Source organism: Giraffa tippelskirchi, chromosome 6 (genome assembly GCF_054371585.1).
Source record: "Giraffa tippelskirchi isolate mGirTip1 chromosome 6, T2T-mGirTip1v1.2.pri, whole genome shotgun sequence".
In the NCBI taxonomy this organism is placed as follows: domain Eukaryota; kingdom Metazoa; phylum Chordata; class Mammalia; order Artiodactyla; family Giraffidae; genus Giraffa; species Giraffa tippelskirchi.
Genome location: NC_137280.1, coordinates 59,228,736 through 59,246,929, shown reverse-complemented (window position 1 = coordinate 59,246,929; position 18,194 = coordinate 59,228,736). Strand labels below are relative to the sequence as shown.

Here is an 18,194-nt window from a genome sequence, read left to right as displayed (position 1 = left end):
TTTAAAAGAGTCCTCTCAGACAGTCGAAAGGGCATCCTTATCCTTTTTTGGCAAATGGGCAAACTGAGATGCAGAAAGTCACAGAGCTATTTAAGTGACAAACTCAGGGTTAGAACACCTGGAATGCTTCTAGTCCAATGTGCTCCCTGTGGTACTCTGTATGTAACAAGTGTGGGACAAGAGTGGCTAACCAAGTGTATCATGTGATTGCTTCACAGATGCGTTGTGAGAGGTTTCTATCTTTCCTGAGAATATTTGGAACCACACTTTTTGGAGTCTCTCTCCTCGCTGGAATGATACTTTCTTATGTTATTGGCTACCAGTTTATCCACACGGATGATTACTATTTATCTTTTGGGCCATATGGTGCCTTTTTAGCTTTACATGTTCTTATTCAAAACCTGTTTGCCTTTTTGGAGCACCGGAAAATGAAAAATTATGCAAATATCCCCGTTAACTTGAACAGATCTGTTGCTCTTTGCATTGCTGCATATCAAGAAGATCCAGACTATTTGCGGAAATGTTTGCAATCTGTGAAAAGGCTAACCTACCCTGGAATTAAAGTTGTCATGGTCATAGATGGAAACTCGGAAGATGACCTTTACATGATGGACATCTTCAGTGAAGTCATGGGCAGGGACAAATCAGCCACTTATATCTGGAAGAATAACTATCATGTGAAGGGTCCTGGTGAGACAGACGAGTCACACAAAGAGAGCTCCCAGCATGTCACCCAACTGGTCTTGTCCAACAAGAATATTTGCATCATGCAAAAATGGGGTGGAAAAAGAGAAGTCATGTACACGGCCTTCAGAGCACTGGGGCGAAGTGTGGATTATGTACAGGTAGGTCTCCACATCTGCCAGGACAAACATACATTTAAATAAAGCATCTTTTGTATCTCTCCAGTCATATGCTATAGCCCATCTTTGTCTCCTCTGGACACAGTACTCCTTTCAGTTCATCTGAAAACAGCCACCAGGGAAGCCCAAGAATACTGGAGTGGGTAGCTTGTCCCTTTTCCAGGGGATCTTCCCAACCCAGGAACTGAACTGGAATCTCCTGCATTGCAGGCAGATTCTTTACCAGCTGAGCCCCATGACTGTTGAAAGCACATTTCAAAAGAGAAAGAGAAAAAAATCATATAAAATGGTTAAGACAATGAAAACACTTCACTTGTGCAATCTTACTGGTTAAAAATCAAGATTCTTTTGATCAGTAGATTGGTCTCTTTCCCTCTCTTCTCTTTTCTGCCACCTCTGACCTGCCAAATCAAATCCAACATTATTTTCCACAATCTTAAAATCAGCAGCCTTGTAAGAAAATAGTGTCTGTTTCAGCAGAAAGATCTTGAGAAAATCTACAGGCCCTAGGAAGTTTTTCACGGAGTCTAGGCAAAAAAGAATGGAGAACACAATTTTGATTTAAAAGGATAAGGAATTCAAAATTTAGACACAGAGAAAAAGAACAGAAAAATGAAAAAGGGAAGGGGGGAGGAAAAAACAACTTTTCAGAGCAAAATCTAAGTCATGTTTATTTCACTCCCCAAATAGCATTACCTCATTCACTGCAACTTGACCTTTGAAAACATTTGTGATGGTGTTTGCTTGCATGAAAATTAGACAGGCTGTGTCTCTCATTAATTCCCTGCCTGCACACTCTTGGGTTTCTCCACTTCTAGTTGTCATTGAGGCTTTCTTTTTTAGAACGTTAGTAGGGTTCCTGTGAGATTTTTTTTTTTTTTTAATGGGGGGTGGGTTATGGAAGTGTTTCTTTTTTTCCCTTGGTTTTATTGAGATAAAGAAGCACTTCTTAAGAAGATATCACTCTAGCAATGGAGTCTTTTTACAAAAAATATATAAACAAATCTCATTTAAGAATAGGTTAACACAGAAATTATCACGTTATAAATCAACTATACATTCATAAAAAAATAGGTGTAGGGATTTTCCTGCTCCTGGGAGTTTTCTAGTTACAATTTTTTACAGATACTTTTAGTAGATTTTGGCCATAATTGTATCAAGAAAGGAGAGATGTTTCTGGCTTACAAAATCTGATGGACACTTTCCCCCTTCTGTTGAAAGCAAAATTCTAGTTTTCAGAGGACCCATAGTGTTTGTTAGGGGCCTTTATGATGCCCAGTGGGTCTGTCTAGGTGTAATGGGATAAGAATGGGCTCTGGCTTCAGTGTCAACTGACTGAGGTTCTACTCATAGTTAGTAATAGCTGCTGATCTTGAGGAAGACCACCTCCCAAACCTTGGTTACCTGGATACAAGTGTATCCAAGTGGGCTTTACAAAAGTTGCTAATGATGGTATCATTAACTTTATTAAAATGCTTGCTGGTAATATTAATGCTATTTTTTTATATGATCATCTAGTACTTACTTGAAAATTATAGTCCATGTCAATTCCTACCACAGAGTGAATTTGTTTAAACTCTGAAGAGTTTTGAAGTATTTCTTTTTAAAACATTAATTAATTTTTGGCTGCACTGTGTCCTCACTGTTGCACACACTGCGCAGTGAGGCACTGCAGTTATGTTTTGTTATGGTTGCAGGGATTTCTCATTGCAGCGGCTTCTCTCTTTGCAAAGCACGGGCTTTAAGGCATGCAGATTTCAGTAGTTGTGGCAAATGGTCTTAGTTGCTCCTGGCATGTGGGATCTTACTGGACTGAGGATTGAACCCATGTCCTCTGCATTGGGAGTCTTCCTGCCAACCACTGGACGATCGGGGAATTCCTGAGGTGTTTCTTAAGTTGATACCATCTGTATATTAATCTCTCTTCTAGGGAATCGATAGACTTTCACTCCCAAGTTCTTCTAATTTCTAGAGCTATCACAATTTAGGTAGTTTTAATTAATGCAGGGCATCTTCACATATTTACCTAGTGCAACTTAAGGCTCAGATGAGAGAATAAAACATTTAAAGGAAAGAGTGACTTGGAAACATGCAGAGGATTTGAAGAATGAAGCCGAAAAGAAGAGAACATCTATTTTGATACTTTACTTTTAATTCTAGTTAAAACAATTGTAACATTTGTCATTTCTAATCAAGAAGTCATTGTGTGGGGTTCCTTTTGTTTTTCAACCTGCTTGGCCCAAACCACCTTCTCCCATCATTTTTGTTTTGAATTTTGTTTTTATTCTTGATAATTTGACATTGTACCTGTCCAAGAAAAAATAAAATATAAAATGCTAGAATAGGCTTCCTGCTGCAGATGTAATCAGGCTTGAGAACTTCCCTTCCTTCAGGATAAAGCCTCCAGATCGATTGACCTCAGCAGCAACTGGTAACTGGGCCCTGAATCCTTTTTGGACTCTCAGCCTATTCCAACCATTCAAGCAAGGGTTAAAGAAATCTTTTGGCATTCTGTGACCAGTAAATTCCATTCATCCTTCATCAAATCCCCAGATATTTAACCACTCTGCCCTATAGCAGTGGAAATTACTAAAATTCAAATGTTGTTGTTTTTCAGTCATTAAGTTTTGTCTGAATCCTTTGCAACTCCATGGACAGTAGCCCACCAGGCTTCTCTGTCCATGGGATTTCCCAGGCAAGAATACTGAAGTGGGTTGCCATTTCCAGGGGATCTTCCTGACCCAGGGATTGAACCTGTATCTCCTGCATTGGCGGGCAGATTCTTTACTGCTGAGTCACTAGGGAAGCCCCAAATTCAAACATGTCTATCAATATAACTGATTCACTTTGCTGTACACTTGAAACTAATACAACATTGTAAACCAACTATACTTTAATAAAAATTGAAAAGAAAACAAAAACACTATTCCAGGGTCCAAGAGTTGTAGAACAGAAGCCCCAGGAAGACCAAGGAGGAAGGGGGTCAAGGTTATCAGCTCCTGAGCATTGCAGGTGCTTGGATGTGGAGTTCAAGTTGGTTAGGGGCTGAAGAAAGCAACGTTCTTCCTAATACACAAGAGAGAATGGAGACTAGGGGAAGAAATTGACCATCTGCTCTTACTTGCTAACCTGGCTGGAGAACACGGCTTAAGTGTGCAGAGAGATGGCCAAAATGATTGGCTTCCAGTTGCAGCTGGGTCCTTGGCACTCATCAGCACTCTTTTCACTTGGTCTTGAATAGATGTCTTGCTTATTCCTCTCGTGTCTCTTATCTCATGTCTTCGCCACTCTCCCAGGGCCTTACCCAAACTCCTCCCTGCTTGACTACCTGTGATCTTGCCTCCTATGAAAGAGAACAGCAAAAGTACTTGTTCTGAAGGCTATCAAGACCTTCTTTACTCTTTCCTTCTTACAGTTCCAAAGGTACTGACCTTATTTCTCATCTCAAGGCAACCTTCCATCTACACTCCTAGGCTCTCTCAGTTGGCATCCTCTGGTATATTCCAGACCAATTTTTATCAGTTATCACTTCTTTATCTCTCTCCACTATCAATTCTAGTCTTCTCTACTGATAACTGTCTCAGTTTTATCATCCCCCAAATAATTAATATTGATGTGGAATATGAAAGGAAGATTTAGTCTAGGACAAATCAAATGTAGTAGCAAATTAATCAATGATGCTAGTGGCTCCTTTCAGAGACAGAGAAGATATAAAAACAGAAGAAGAAAAATAACAAAATGAGAAAACAAAAATATACAGAATGAGAAATAAAGAGGAGAATGAGGAAGATTTTCTTAATTTTGAATCAAAGTATTTTCTGAGGAAACTTTTTCTTTTCTCTGATCTGCCTAGATACGGTTTAAGGTAGGGCAAAAGTCTTTCTTATCTTTTCAAAATATTACTTATATTAGTTTTTTTCATTTTTCTAAATAGCACAAGATTATGGCAGTGTTTTAAAAAAATGTAGAAAACCACAATAAGCAAAATTTAAATCATCTGCCACAAATACTTGGCCCAAACATAGATTTTCAAATTCATACTTTCTGATATATATGTCTTCCATCTTCTTTTAAATTTGAAATTATGTTATATTTGCCATTTTGAACCATATTTTATCCTACAACATCAGAAGACTTTAAGTATCTTGTGACATCTAGATTATTTAATTGCTTTAACATATCTCCTATCATTGAACATGGCTTTTACAGGGTAAGTGGCCACAAGTCTGTGCGATGAAAGAGAAAAATTGTCTTATGATGTGTGCAATAGGGATTTCCCAGGTATAAAATTACACAATAAATATGAACATTTATTTCAGATGACACCACCTTTATGGCCAAAAGCAAAGAGAAACTAAAGAGCCTCCTGATGAAAGAGGAGAGTGAAAAAGCTGGCTTAAAACACAACATTCAAAAGCTAAGATCCTGGCATGGTATCCAGGCCCATCACTTCATGGCAAATAGATAGGGGAACAAGGGAAACAGTGAGAGACTTATTTTCTTGGGCTCCAAAATCACTGCAGATGGTGGCTGCAGCCATGAAATTAAAAGATTCTTGCTTCTTGGAAGAAAAGCTATGACCAACCTAGACAGCATATTAAAAAGCAGAGACATTACTTTGCCCACAAAGTAATGTCTAGTCTAGTCAATGTCTGGTCTGTCTAGTCAAAGCTATGGTTTTTCCAGTAGTCATGTATGGATGTGAGAGTTGAACTATAATGAAAGCTGAGCACTGAAGAATTGATGCTTTTGAACTCTGGTGTTGGAGAAGACTCTTGAGAGTCCATTGGACTGCAAGGAGAGCCAACCAGTCAATCCTAAAGGAAATCAGTCCTGAACATTCATTGGAGGGACTGCTGCTGAAACTGAAGTTCCAATACTTTGGCCATCTGATGCAAAGACTGATTCATTGGAAAAGACCCTGATACTGAGAAAGATTGAAGGCAGGAGGAGAAGGGGACAACAGAGGATGAGATGGTTGGATGGCATCACTGACTCAATGGACATGAGTTTGAGCAGGGTCTTGGAATTGGAGATGGACAGGGAGGCCTGGCGTCCTGCAGTCCATGGGGTTGCAAAGAATCGGATATGAATAAGTGAACTGAGCTGAACTGATGAATATTTTCTAAAAAGGAAGTATATAGGAGACATTGTTCATTGTTCAGTTGCTAAGTCATGTCCAACTCTTACAACCCCATGGACTACAGAATGACATGCTTTCCTGTCTTTCACTATCTCCTGGAGTTTGCTCAAACTCACGTCCATTGTGTTGATGATACCTAATCCAATCATCTCATCCTCTGTTGCCTCCTTCTCCTCCTGCCGTCAGTGTTTCCCAGCATCAGGGTCTTTTCCAATGAATCGGCTCTTCACATCAAGTGGCCAAAGTATTACAGCTTCAGCATCAATCCTTCCAATGAATATTAAGAGTTGATTTCCTTTAGGATTGACTGGTTTGATCTCCTTGCTGTCCAAGGGACTCTCAAGAGTCTTCTCCAGCACTACAAACTGAAAGCATCAATTCTTTGGTCCTCAGCCTTCTTTATGGTCCGACTCTCATATCCAGTCATGACTACTCTAAAACCGTAGCTTTAATTATACAGACTATTGTCAGCAAAGTGATGTCTCTACTTCTTAATATGCTCTCTAGGTTTGTCTTAGCTTTCCTTCCAAGGAGCAAGCGCCTTTTAATTTCATGGCTGCAGTCACTGTCCGCAGTGATTTTGAAGCCCAGGAAAATAAAATCTGTCACTGTTTTCACTTTTTCCCCATCTATTTGCATGAAGTGATGGGACCTGATGCCATGATCTTAGTTTTTTGAATGTTTGGTTTTAAGCCAGCTTTTTCACTCTCCTCTTTCACCTTCATCAAGAGACTCTTTAGTTCCTCTTGACTTTCTGCCGTTAGAGTCGTATCATCTGCATATCTGAAGCTGTTGATTTTTCTCCCAGTAATCTCGATTTCAGCTTGTGAGTCATCCAGCCTGGCATTTCCCATGATGTAGAGAAGTTAAATAAGAGGAAGACAATATACAGCCTTGATGTACTCCTTTCCCAATTTGGAACCAGCCTATTGTTCCATGCCTTGTTCTAACTGTTGCTTCTTGACCTGCATACAGGTTTTTCGGGAGACAAGTAAGGTGGTCTGGTATTCCCATCTCTTTCAGAATTTTCTACAGTTTGTTGTGATCCACACAGTCAAAAGTTTTAGCATAGTCAACGAAGCAAAAATAGATGTTTCTTTCTGAAATCCTTGCTTTCTCTATGATCCAACAGATATTGACAATTTGATCTTTAATTCCCCTGAATTTTCTAAATCCAGCTTGAATATCTATCTCGAAGTTCTCGGTTCATGTACTGCTGAAGCCTAGCTTGAAGGATTTTGAGCATAACCTTGTTAGCATGTTGTGAAGATCCCCTGGAGAAGGGAAAGTCTACCCACTCCAGTATTCTGGCCTGGAGAATTTCATGGAATGTATAGTTCATGGGGTCACAGAGTGGGACAGGACAGAGCAACTTTCACTTTGTTAGCATGTGAAATGAATGCAAATGTATGATAGTTTGAACATTCTTTGGCATAGCCCTTCTTTGGGATTGGAATGAAAACTGACCTCTTCCAGTCCTATGGCCACTGTTGAGTTTTCAAAATTTGCTGACATATTGATTGCAACATTTTGACAGCATCATTTCCCTTTTCATATAGGAGACAACTTTATTATGAATTTAATCTGATAGCATTCTAGCTATCCAAGATTCATTGAGCAGGAGAAAAATAAGACTGAATCATTCATACTAGTAGAGTTGACCCTCATTATTCATGAATTTCATTTTTGTAAATTAACCTACTATCTAAATTGTGTACTACCCCCAAATCAATAGTTGCAGTGCTTTTGTAATCATTTTCAGACATGTGTGGAGTGGCAAAAGATTTGTCAGCCAATATTCGTGTTCTCTGTTGAAGTCAAACAAGATCATGCATGCCTTCTTGTCTCAGCTTTTACACAGTAAGCAAGTAACTTGTTTAGTCTATTGTCATGTTTTTGTTTAAAATGGTCCCCAAGTATAATGTCAAAGTGCTGTCTAGTGTTCATAATGCAAGAAAGTTATAAATGCCTTGTGGAGAAAATAGGTCTGTTAGATGAGCTTTGTTCAGGCATGTGTTCTAGTACTGTTGGACATAAGTTCACTGTTAATCAATCATGTGTGTGTGTGTCTTTGTGTGTGTTTTAAAACAGAAACACAAATTTTAAAAATTTAGACATTGATCAGTAGACAAAAATGTGATCAGAGGCTTGGAGGAGTCAAACCCTGTATTTCAGCTGAAAGAAATTTTTTGACATCTGCTAATTCATTGTTCACGGAAATTTGGTAGGAATATACCTACTGTGAATAATGAGAACTGATTGTATATAATATTTGGTTGGTTCTTGTTCTATATAGGAAATCTAAGTAACTGAAATATTCTGAGGGCAGCTGTTGAGAATTTATATGTTGCTTTGCAGTCTTCATTTTATATGATAAGATGGACAGAAAGAAGTTTTGATTTGTTCTCAGTTTCCTGCGTGCAGATCATGTCCTGTGGTTTTCCCCATTGTCAAGTAAAGCTCTTCGTGAACTGGTGTATTTGCCCCCACAGCCTCTAGCCCAGAGCTAAACAGCTGACTTTCGTGAAACTATACACTTTTATTAATTGGTGAAGAGACAGGTAGAAATTCTGTTTCTACTAGACTGGTTTTAAGAAAGGCTAGAGTTCTACCCTTCACACACAAACAAATAGATACTATATGTCCATGAATATATTCCCTTTCACAGACTGTGGTAGATGATAGTTTTCCAGTTGGCATTCTATCACCAAATACATCCAGAAATTGAACTTCTATAAAGAACTCTTTAATCCCACTATAACAAACTCCTCCCAAGGGATTTCTGAGAGCTTTCCCTTCTGACAGTTAAATTCACCATGTGAACAATCTCTCTCAGAGAACTTATGGCACTTTGCTGTTGGAAACTGGGAGGAGGGGGGACCAATTTAAATAAACAGAACCTCAAAAGTTTGGTTCAAGTTTAGTCATTTCTGAGAGACAGTTCCCTTGGTTTGCTTCTGCTCACAAGCAAGTGGAGTTACTTGAACATTAATTCTAGATTGCTCCCATCCATGTTGTTTTTAATCGTATTTCAGCTTTCTGGTTTTACCTTTCCCAGTTTGAGTCAATAGAGGTGGGTGTGGCCATAAACTCTGGATGCTGAGAGGTTGAAAGATGGGTTGAACTTCTACCTTCACTATTTACTACCCTAGTGACTGATCTTCCAGGCTTATAAGCATATATTTACAAAACAGTGATAGATAAGGCAAGATCAGAAAAACTTTGCTATTGGAGGAATCTGTTCAGGTTTCTTCTGAGAATTGTGTTAGAGAAATACTATTTATATTTTCTACAGTGGAAAACTTATGCCTCAATTCAGTTCAGTTTAGTCACTCAGTCGTGTCCAACTCTTTTCAACCCCATGGACCGCAGCATGCCAGGCCTCCCTGTCCATCACAAATTCCCAGAGTTTACCCAAACTCATGTCCATTGAGTTGGTGATGCCATCCAACCATCTCATTCTCTGACATCCCCTTCTCCTCCTGCCCTCAATCTCTCCCACCATCAGAGTCTTTCCAAATGAGTCAACTCTTTGCATCAGGTGGCCAAAGTATTGGAGTTTCAGCTTCAACATCAGTCCTTCCAATGAATACTGAGGACTAATCTCCTTTAGTATGGACTGGTTGGATCTTCTTGCAGTCCAAGGGACTCTCAAGAGTCTTCTCCAACACCACAGTTCAAAAGCATCAATTCTTTAGCATTCAGCTTTCTTTATAGTTCAACTCTCACATCCATACATGACTACTGGAAAAACCATAGCCTTGACTAGACGGACCTTTGTTGGCAAAGTAATGTCTCTGCTGTTTAATATGCTGTCTAGGTTGGTCATAACCTTCCTTCCAAGGAGTAAGCATCTTTTAATTTCATGGCTGCAGTCACCATCTGCAGGGATTTTAGATCCCCCCAAAACAAAGTCTGACACTGTTTCCACTGTTTCCCCATCTATTTCCCATGAAGTGATGGGACCAGACGCCATGATCTTAGTTTTCTGAATGTTGAGCTTTAAGCCAACTTTTTCACTTTCCTCTTTCACTTTCATCAAGAGGCTCTTTAGTTCTTCTTCACTTTCTGCCATAAAGGTGGTGTCATCTGCATATCTGAGGTCATCGATATTTCTCCTGGCAATCTTGATTCCAGCCTGTGCTTCATCCAGCCCTGCGTTTCTCATTATGTACTCTGATTACAAATTAAATAAGCAGGGTGACAATATACAGCCTTGACGTACTCCTTTCCCTATTTGGAACCACTCTGTTATTCCATGTCTAGTTTTTACTCTTGCTTCCTGACCTGAATACGGATTTCTCAAGAGGCAGGTCAGATGGTCTGGTAGTCCCATCTCTTTCCACAGAAATTTCCACAGTTATTTCCACAGAATTTTCCATATTTTATTGTGATCCACACAGTCAAAGGCTTTGGCATCGTCAATAAAGGAGAAATAGATGTTTTTCTGGAATTCTCTTGCTTTTTCTATGATGCAGTGGATGTTGGCAATTTGATCTCTGGTTCCTCTGCCTTTTCTAAAACCAGCTTGAACATCTGGAAGTTCATGGTTCACATATTGTTGAAGACTGGCTTGGAGAATTTTGTACATTACTTTACTATCAAAATGTGGTCCACTGGAGAAGGGAATGGCAAACCACTTCAGTATTCTTGCCTTGAGAACCCCATGAACAGTATGAAAAGGCATAAAGATAGGACACTGAAAGGTGAACTTCCCAGGTCAGTAGGTGCCTAATATGCTACTGGAGATCAGTGGAGATATAACTCCAGAAAGAATGAAGGGATGGAGCCAAAGCAAAAACAACACCCATTTGTGGATGTGACTGGTGATAGAAGCAAGGTCTGATGCTGTAAAGAGCAATATTGCAAAGGAACCTGGAATGTTAGGTCCATGAATCAAGGCAAATTAGAAGTGATCAAACAGGAGATGGCAAGAGTGAACATTGACATTCTAGGAATCAGCAAACTAAAATGGACAGGAATGGGTGAATTTAACTCAGATGACCATTATATCTACTGCTGTGGGCAGGAATCCCTTAGAAGAGATGGAGTAGCCATCATAGTCAACAGAAGAGCCCGAAATGCAGTACTTGGATGCAATCTCAAAAATGACAGAATGATCTCTACTCATTTCCAAGGCAAACTTATGCCTAGGTTTTGTTCATTTTTTTTCCCCCTAGAAAAGTGAGACCATACTGGACCAATATAGAAAGGCAAGAAAATAAAAACTGGGTTTTATTTAGAAAATATATCTATCATGCTTCTAAATAAGCAATATACAAATAAAAATTAGAAGTTAACTCTGAAATTGATATAATTTAGCTAAATCTATAGAGATGATAAGTTTACTTTTTATAACTGGATACCCTATCTACTCCTTAAGTCAGTGGTCCTCAACCTTTTTGGCACCAGGGACCAGTTTTGCTGAAGAAAATTTTTCCACAGACTGGAGAGGGGGGATGGTTTGGGGATGATTCAAGCATACAACACTTGACCATGATATTTATTGTTTGGATGGGGAAGTTTATACCAAACAGTTGATTGTTTCAGGCAAAGTCATCTTCTTTTTGGAGAAGCTAGGAGGTCAATCAGGCAGATTTCTTCACTGGTGCTGACCAGGTAATTCCAGTTTGATGGCTTAAACATCACATTCTTTGGAGAGACTTAAATGACAATTAGGTTCAATATTAAGTCTTGATTTGTTGACATGGGCTAAGCATAACTGACTCCAGTTTGGGGCCTATTGCTTCTTTTTAACAGTTCCCATATTTAGATCAGACTCTCAGCTTAACAGGGCTTTCCAGTGCAGGAGAATCTGCCTCCCAGTGCAAGAGATGTAACAGGTGTGGGTTCAGCTTTGGATCAGGAAGCTCCTCTGGAGGAGGAAATGACAACCCATTCCAGTATTCTTGCCTGGAGAATCCCATGGACAGAGGAGCCTGATGGGCTACAGTCCACGGAGTCACAAAGAGTCTGACATGACTGAGTGCCTGAGCACAGTACAGCAGCACTCAGCTTAACAGAGACATGCTCAAATTTTAAGGAATTGTTCTTTAAAAAACTTAGAAAGTGTTCTTTAGGAACATTTGCTTGGCAGTCAGTGACTGTGAACATGGCATTTAAAGTTTTCACAGAATACAACATTCCAGGGAGAGTATGATGACTATTATAAACAGGATAATTCCCAATGTCTGAAGTGGATTTTAGGACCAAGCCAATCAAAATCAAATAAGTCCATTCTAAATAGTGCTACAGTGAACTTTAGGGTACATTCGTTTTTTGAATTGTGATTTTCTCAGGGTATATGCCCAGGAATGGGATTTCTGGGTCACATGGTAGTTCTATTTTTAATTTTTTCAAGAACCTCCATACTGTTCTCCATAGTGGCTGTATCTTACAGAGTGAAGTAAGTCAGAAAGAGAAAAGCTAATATCATATATTAAAGGATGTATATGGAATCTAGAAAATTAGTACAAATGAGCTTAGTTCCAGGGCAGACATAGAGAATGGACATGTAGACACAAGGAGTAAGGAGAGGGTAGGGTGAATTGAGAGCTTAGGTTTGACATCAATACCCTGCCATGTATAAAATAAGTAGCTAGTGGTAACCTGCAGTATAGCATAGGGAGGTCAGCTTGGTGCTCTATGATGACCTAGAGGGGTGCTGTGGGGGCACGAGGTGGGAGAGAGGTCCAGGGAGGGATATATGTATCCATATACCTGATTGACTTCATTGTACAGCAGAAACATATACAACATTCTATAGCAACTATGTGCATAAAAAAAAGAAGTGTGAAAAAAGAATGAATTAAAAAATCAAGTAAGTCCGTGAAAAGACTCCATTGAAAGAATCATCTTTTTAAGCCAGTGTTTTGCTCAGTGATCTTATGTAGCTGAGTTTCAGTTTCCCCAGAAGTGTTAATACAGGTAATTTTGACCACAACACTGCCATGCACCTTCCATGTAGGCAATCATAAACCCAAGGAAAATGATAACCACAATTAAGATAAATACTCTCTGGTCACAAATCACTTCCACTAAGTTGGCACTGTTAATGAATTACAGCATGATGAACAGATCCAAGACAATGCCAGAGTACTGAAAGGAAAGAAAGAGAAAAAGATAGTGTTTCACTTTTAGTTAAGCTACAAGGTTTTGATCTGGTATCTTGGGTAGAAGAAAATTATGTTGATTCTATAGACTACTCTTTCTCGTCAACTACTTCTTCTCGTCAACTTCTCTCAACTACTTCTCAAAAGCTACTTCTCTTTCTTGTCAACTTGGTGTTGAGGTTTCAAGCTAGTGTTAAGTTTCTAGAGTCTGAGGGAGCCCTTCTTAATGGGGAGATGTGGACCTAAGGTTCTAGTTCTTCAAGTTTGGCTGTCATCTGTGTAGTGGGGAAAACCTCGTACAGTCCCTTCTAGGAGATTTAAGGGCAGTCTTTGTTCTTAGTGACTGCAAAGGAAATGAGTGGGAGAAAATTGGCAACATTCATTTAGAGAGTCTTAGCCGTATATTTGAGCAAACTAGAAGAATTCTGGATTTAATCCAGTTTACAGGTATGTAACAAAGCCTCCGATGCAATTAACAGGACTAAAATCTAATGCCTGGGCTTCCCTGATAGCTCAGTTGGTAAAGAATCTGCCTGCAATGCAGGAGATCTGGGTTCGGTCCCTGGGTTGGGAAGATCCCCTGGAGAAGGGAAAGGTTATTCATTTCAGAATTCTGGAATTCCAGAATTCCATGGGCTGTATAGTCCATGGGTCTACAAAGGTACAAACAGATACGTCTGTTAGGGGTTTATGATATAGAAAACTCCCAACATTTTTCTTGGTTTCAAAATTGCAGTTTTTGACTCATATAAAGATTTTTTTTAAAGAACAACAATTAGAATTTCTACAACTGCTTCAGTTAATTTACATCTGCTTTTACGTACAAAGGCCTAGAAGAATACTTAAGACTCTAGAATAAGGAATGAAGGCCATGCAGGTTTCCTTTCTGACCGAGTGCCATTTGCCAAGTTAAGATCATATGGACATCTTGCTTCAGAATTATACAACTAATTTTAAGAGAATTGCTTTCCTGTATTTTATTCACTATATTAAAATGGAGGGGAAATCACTGTTAAACATGCCTCCCTTTCAATACTTAGAAAATTTTGATGTCTTTCAGATTGTGGGACATGTTGCCTAAAAGTAAAAGTTTCTCCATTGTGTCTGACTCTTTGTGGCCCCATGGACTGTAGCCTGCCAGGCTCCTCTGTCCATGGGATTTTCCAGGCAAGAATACTGGAGTGAGTAGCCATTCCCTTCTCCAGAGGATCTTGCCAACCCAGGGATCAAACCCAGGTCTCCTGCACTGGGGGTGGATTCCTTACCATCTGAGCTACAAGGGAAGCTCTAAAAGCCTAATCTTGAGTGACAACTCATGGTATTTTCCAAATCCTGGAAACCTAGGATGTTGCCTAAGACATGAGACTTTCATTGCCAAAATTGGGAGCAACCATAGCAAACCAGGAAAAGGAGGTCAGTTTGCAAGATATTCCTGGCCCATCACTTCGGCTCTTCTAGCCAATGATGTCATTAACTTAAATACTGAGCTTGCTGAAAAGCGAGATTTTTTTTGTGTGTTGGCCATGATATAACAAATTCTGTCATCCCTCTGATGCTTACTTATTGAGACTTAGTAATGCTGAAAATATAATATATATGCCCAATTTAGGACCCTGATGCTAGGAAAGATTGAAGGTGGAAGGAGAAGGGGATGACAGAGGATGAGATGGTTGGATGGCATCACTGACTCAATGGATGTGAGTTTGAGTAAGCTCCGTAAGTTGGTGATGGACAGGGAAGCCTTTTGTGCTGCAGCCCATGGGGTCATAGAGAGTCGGACACGACTGAGCGACTGAACTGAACTGGACTGAATTTAGATTATATGGAGCATACTCAATTGTTTTTAATGTTTCATTCACTTTTTAATTTTTCCTATGCAGGTCTGTGATTCAGACACCATGCTTGACCCTGTCGCGACTGTGGAGATGGTAAAAATTTTAGAAGTAGACCACAAGGTTGGAGGTGTTGGGGGAGATGTCAAGGTGCGTATGGCTTCACTTTTTGCATGGGTCACTTTTAGAAGAAAAATGACCCCTTGAACATACATTCACTCCTCACCAAACTCTGTGCCAGGTATTGGTTCTGTAGCTGGAGACACATTAGAATGTGCTTCGGACATACTTTACTGTGTCTTCTTTTGTCTAAATTGAAATAATTTATGATTTCTTTGCTTAATCCTGGGTTATAACCCATGTACGTAGTGGCTGATATATAAGTTATATAAAACATAATGTGTGTATTAGTCACTCAGTCATGTCTGACTCTTTGCGACCCCATGGACTATAGCCTGCCAGGGTCCTCCATCCATGGGATTTTCCAGGCAAGAGTACTGGAGTAGACTGGATTGGTTGCCATTTACTTCTCCAGGGGATCTTTCCGACCCAGGGACTGAACCCAGGTCTCCCGCATTGCAGGCAGTCTCTTTACCTTCTGAGCCACCAGGGAAGCCCAAAAATATGATGTGTGTGTACTATTTCCACCATATCTTCTTGAGCCATAACTTAATGTTCTGATAAGATGATATTGGAACTCACTTAATACAAGGGTTAAACAAAATGGAAGTATGGCAGGAATGGATTTTATATTGTATATCTATGTCTTTAAAACCTATAGTTTTCCAATTATTTATTTCACATTATTTGCTATCAATGGAGAAACAATTAATGAAACCAATATTAATGAAAGTGATTTGAAATGTGTGGGATAGTAAAATAAATATGTGAAAGTATGTGAGGTTTAAAATGAGTTGTTTGTGAAAGTGCAATTAATTTTTAGCAAAAGATAAGCATATGGAAATTTGATTTAAATTTAGGTATCACATTACTGTATAACCCATGTTTATATGCATGGTGATAGTGAAGGCAAAGAAGATGCACTAGATGGACTAAGAAACAGCCTGATGATAAAAAAGAAGCATGCAAAATTCCACTGAAAACTGAACAAAGTTGAGAGAGAGGAGATAATTATGAAATATTGCCAGAAAAGCAATGTTCAATAAACTGTATACAGAGCCTTATTTCAGGATTCAAGTTTTGGGTGGAGAACACAGGAAACCTTTTTATCACTGGCATTGCAAAAAAGTAGGGAGGAAGGAGAAGGACAAATAGCAGAATTGCATGATTGGAAATTAACCAGAGCAGAAGAAAATAGGACTTAACAATTTTCAAATACTGAATGGTAAGGAAGAGTGGGAGAGAATTTAGGAACTGAGAATTAAGGCTAAAAAACCCCTCAATGTTATAACAAGAACAGGAACAAAAGTCATAGCGAAAAGATACAGAGACTGATAAAATATAAAAAAAAAAATTATCTACTCCAAATACATGAAATCCACTTATAAAATTAATCCAGTAATAGAGAATCAAAGAAAATAAAATATAACTGTGTCAAAAATAGGGAGAAAGCCAAAATAGGCAAACAAAATAACAAAACACTCTAGGTAGTAACCTCAGGATGGTGCAGATTTTACTGGAATTTTCAGCAGATTTACCTTTATGTAATTAGTTTTACTTACTTTTATTTTTCTTGCAGATTTTAAACAAGTATGATTCCTGGATCTCCTTCCTCAGCAGCGTGAGATACTGGATGGCTTTTAACATAGAAAGGGCCTGTCAGTCTTATTTCGGATGTGTCCAGTGCATTAGTGGACCTCTGGGAATGTACAGAAACTCCTTACTGCATGAATTTGTGGAAGACTGGTACAATCAAAAATTTATGGGCAGCCAATGTAGTTTTGGAGATGACAGGCATCTAACGAACCGAGTGCTGAGTTTGGGCTATGCAACGAAATACACAGCTCGATCCAAGTGCCTTACTGAAACACCTAAGAACTATCTCAGATGGTTAAACCAGCAGACCCGTTGGAGCAAATCCTACTTTCGAGAGTGGCTGTACAACGCGTTGTGGTTTCATAAACATCACTTGTGGATGACCTATGAAGCCATCATCACTGGGTTCTTCCCTTTCTTTCTCATTGTCACAGTAATCCGGTTCTTCTACAGGGGTAACTTTTGGAACATCCTCCTCTTATTGTTAACCATCAAGTTAGTGGCTCTCATAAAATCATCCTTTGCTGTCTGCCTTAGAAGAAACATTGTCATGGTCTTCATGTCCTTCTACTCCGTGTTATACATGTCAAGTTTACTTCCTGCTAAGATATTTGCAATTGTGACAATAAACAAAGCTGGGTGGGGCACATCTGGAAGGAAAAAAATTGTTGCTAATTTTGTGGGACTCATTCCAGTGTCGGTCTGGTCTATAATCCTCCTGGGTGGTTTGATTTTCACCATCTATGAGGAAGTTAGAAAGCCATTCTCAGAATCCAAAAGGAAAGTTCTAATTATTGGTTTATCTGTCTATGCGTGCTATTGGGTTGTGTTTTTGATGCTCTATGTGGTTTTTGTCAAGAGATGCGGCAGGTGGAAGAAGAAAGAGCAGTACAACATGATGCTTGATGTATAATCTTACATTGAAGCTTGCAGACATTCACAAAACCTTCTTCCTCTAGGAACTGTACTGATTGTACAGAATTGTGGAATCAGATAATGGCAACAAAGGAAACATATCACTGCTTCTGGGACAACTGAAAGGGTAGCACTGACATATAGACACAGCCATGTGTAAAAAAGATAGCTAGCGTGAAGCTGCTGTTTAACATAGGGAGCTCAGCTTGGTACTCTATAATGACCTAAAGAGGTACAATAGGGGGCTGTGGTGGGAGGAACTCTCAAGAGGGAGAGGATATATGTATTAATGTATTTATGGTTGACTCATGCTATACAGCAGAGACTAACACAACATTGTAAAGCAATTATACTCTCCATTTACAAATAAAGTTTTAAAAATTGTTTGGTTTTATTTTGATTCGACCAAATTTTTATACCTCATCAATAAGAGGAAGCTCAGGTTTAAGCTGTTATTTCTATAAAAATGAGAAGAATTTTTGTGTATGCACTTTCCCCTACAATACATCCACCAAACAATGTTTTGCCCTATGACCTCGCTAGCCATGCTTTATGTGGGTTATCATGGAAGAAAAGGATTTTGGAAATGCAAGGAAAAGTTCTTTCAACAAAT

The 18,194-nt window shown here is 39.1% G+C and overlaps 1 protein-coding gene across 1 annotated transcript; it reads left to right on the top strand.

The window, feature by feature from the left end:
- The first annotated feature begins 218 nt into the window (after window positions 1-218).
- LOC145510400 (hyaluronan synthase 2-like) lies at window positions 219-17,579 on the top strand. The gene is made up of 3 exons (XM_081501509.1): window positions 219-845; window positions 14,999-15,100; window positions 16,650-17,579. Exons 1-3 carry the CDS (start codon window positions 219-221, stop codon window positions 17,577-17,579), a joined length of 1,659 nt encoding a protein of 552 aa, XP_081357635.1.
- Window positions 17,580-18,194: the final 615 nt, after the last annotated feature.

Excerpts from the sequence above, each read along its gene's own strand:
- LOC145510400 (XM_081501509.1), top strand. The coding sequence starts at position 219 with ATGCGTTGTGAGAGGTTTCTATCTTTCCTGAGAATATTTGGAACCACA. Across the intron at positions 846-14,998 it reads GAAGTGTGGATTATGTACAG|GTCTGTGATTCAGACACCAT; the intron begins GTAGGTCTCCAC and ends TTTCCTATGCAG. Across the intron at positions 15,101-16,649 it reads GTGTTGGGGGAGATGTCAAG|ATTTTAAACAAGTATGATTC; the intron begins GTGCGTATGGCT and ends TTTTTCTTGCAG.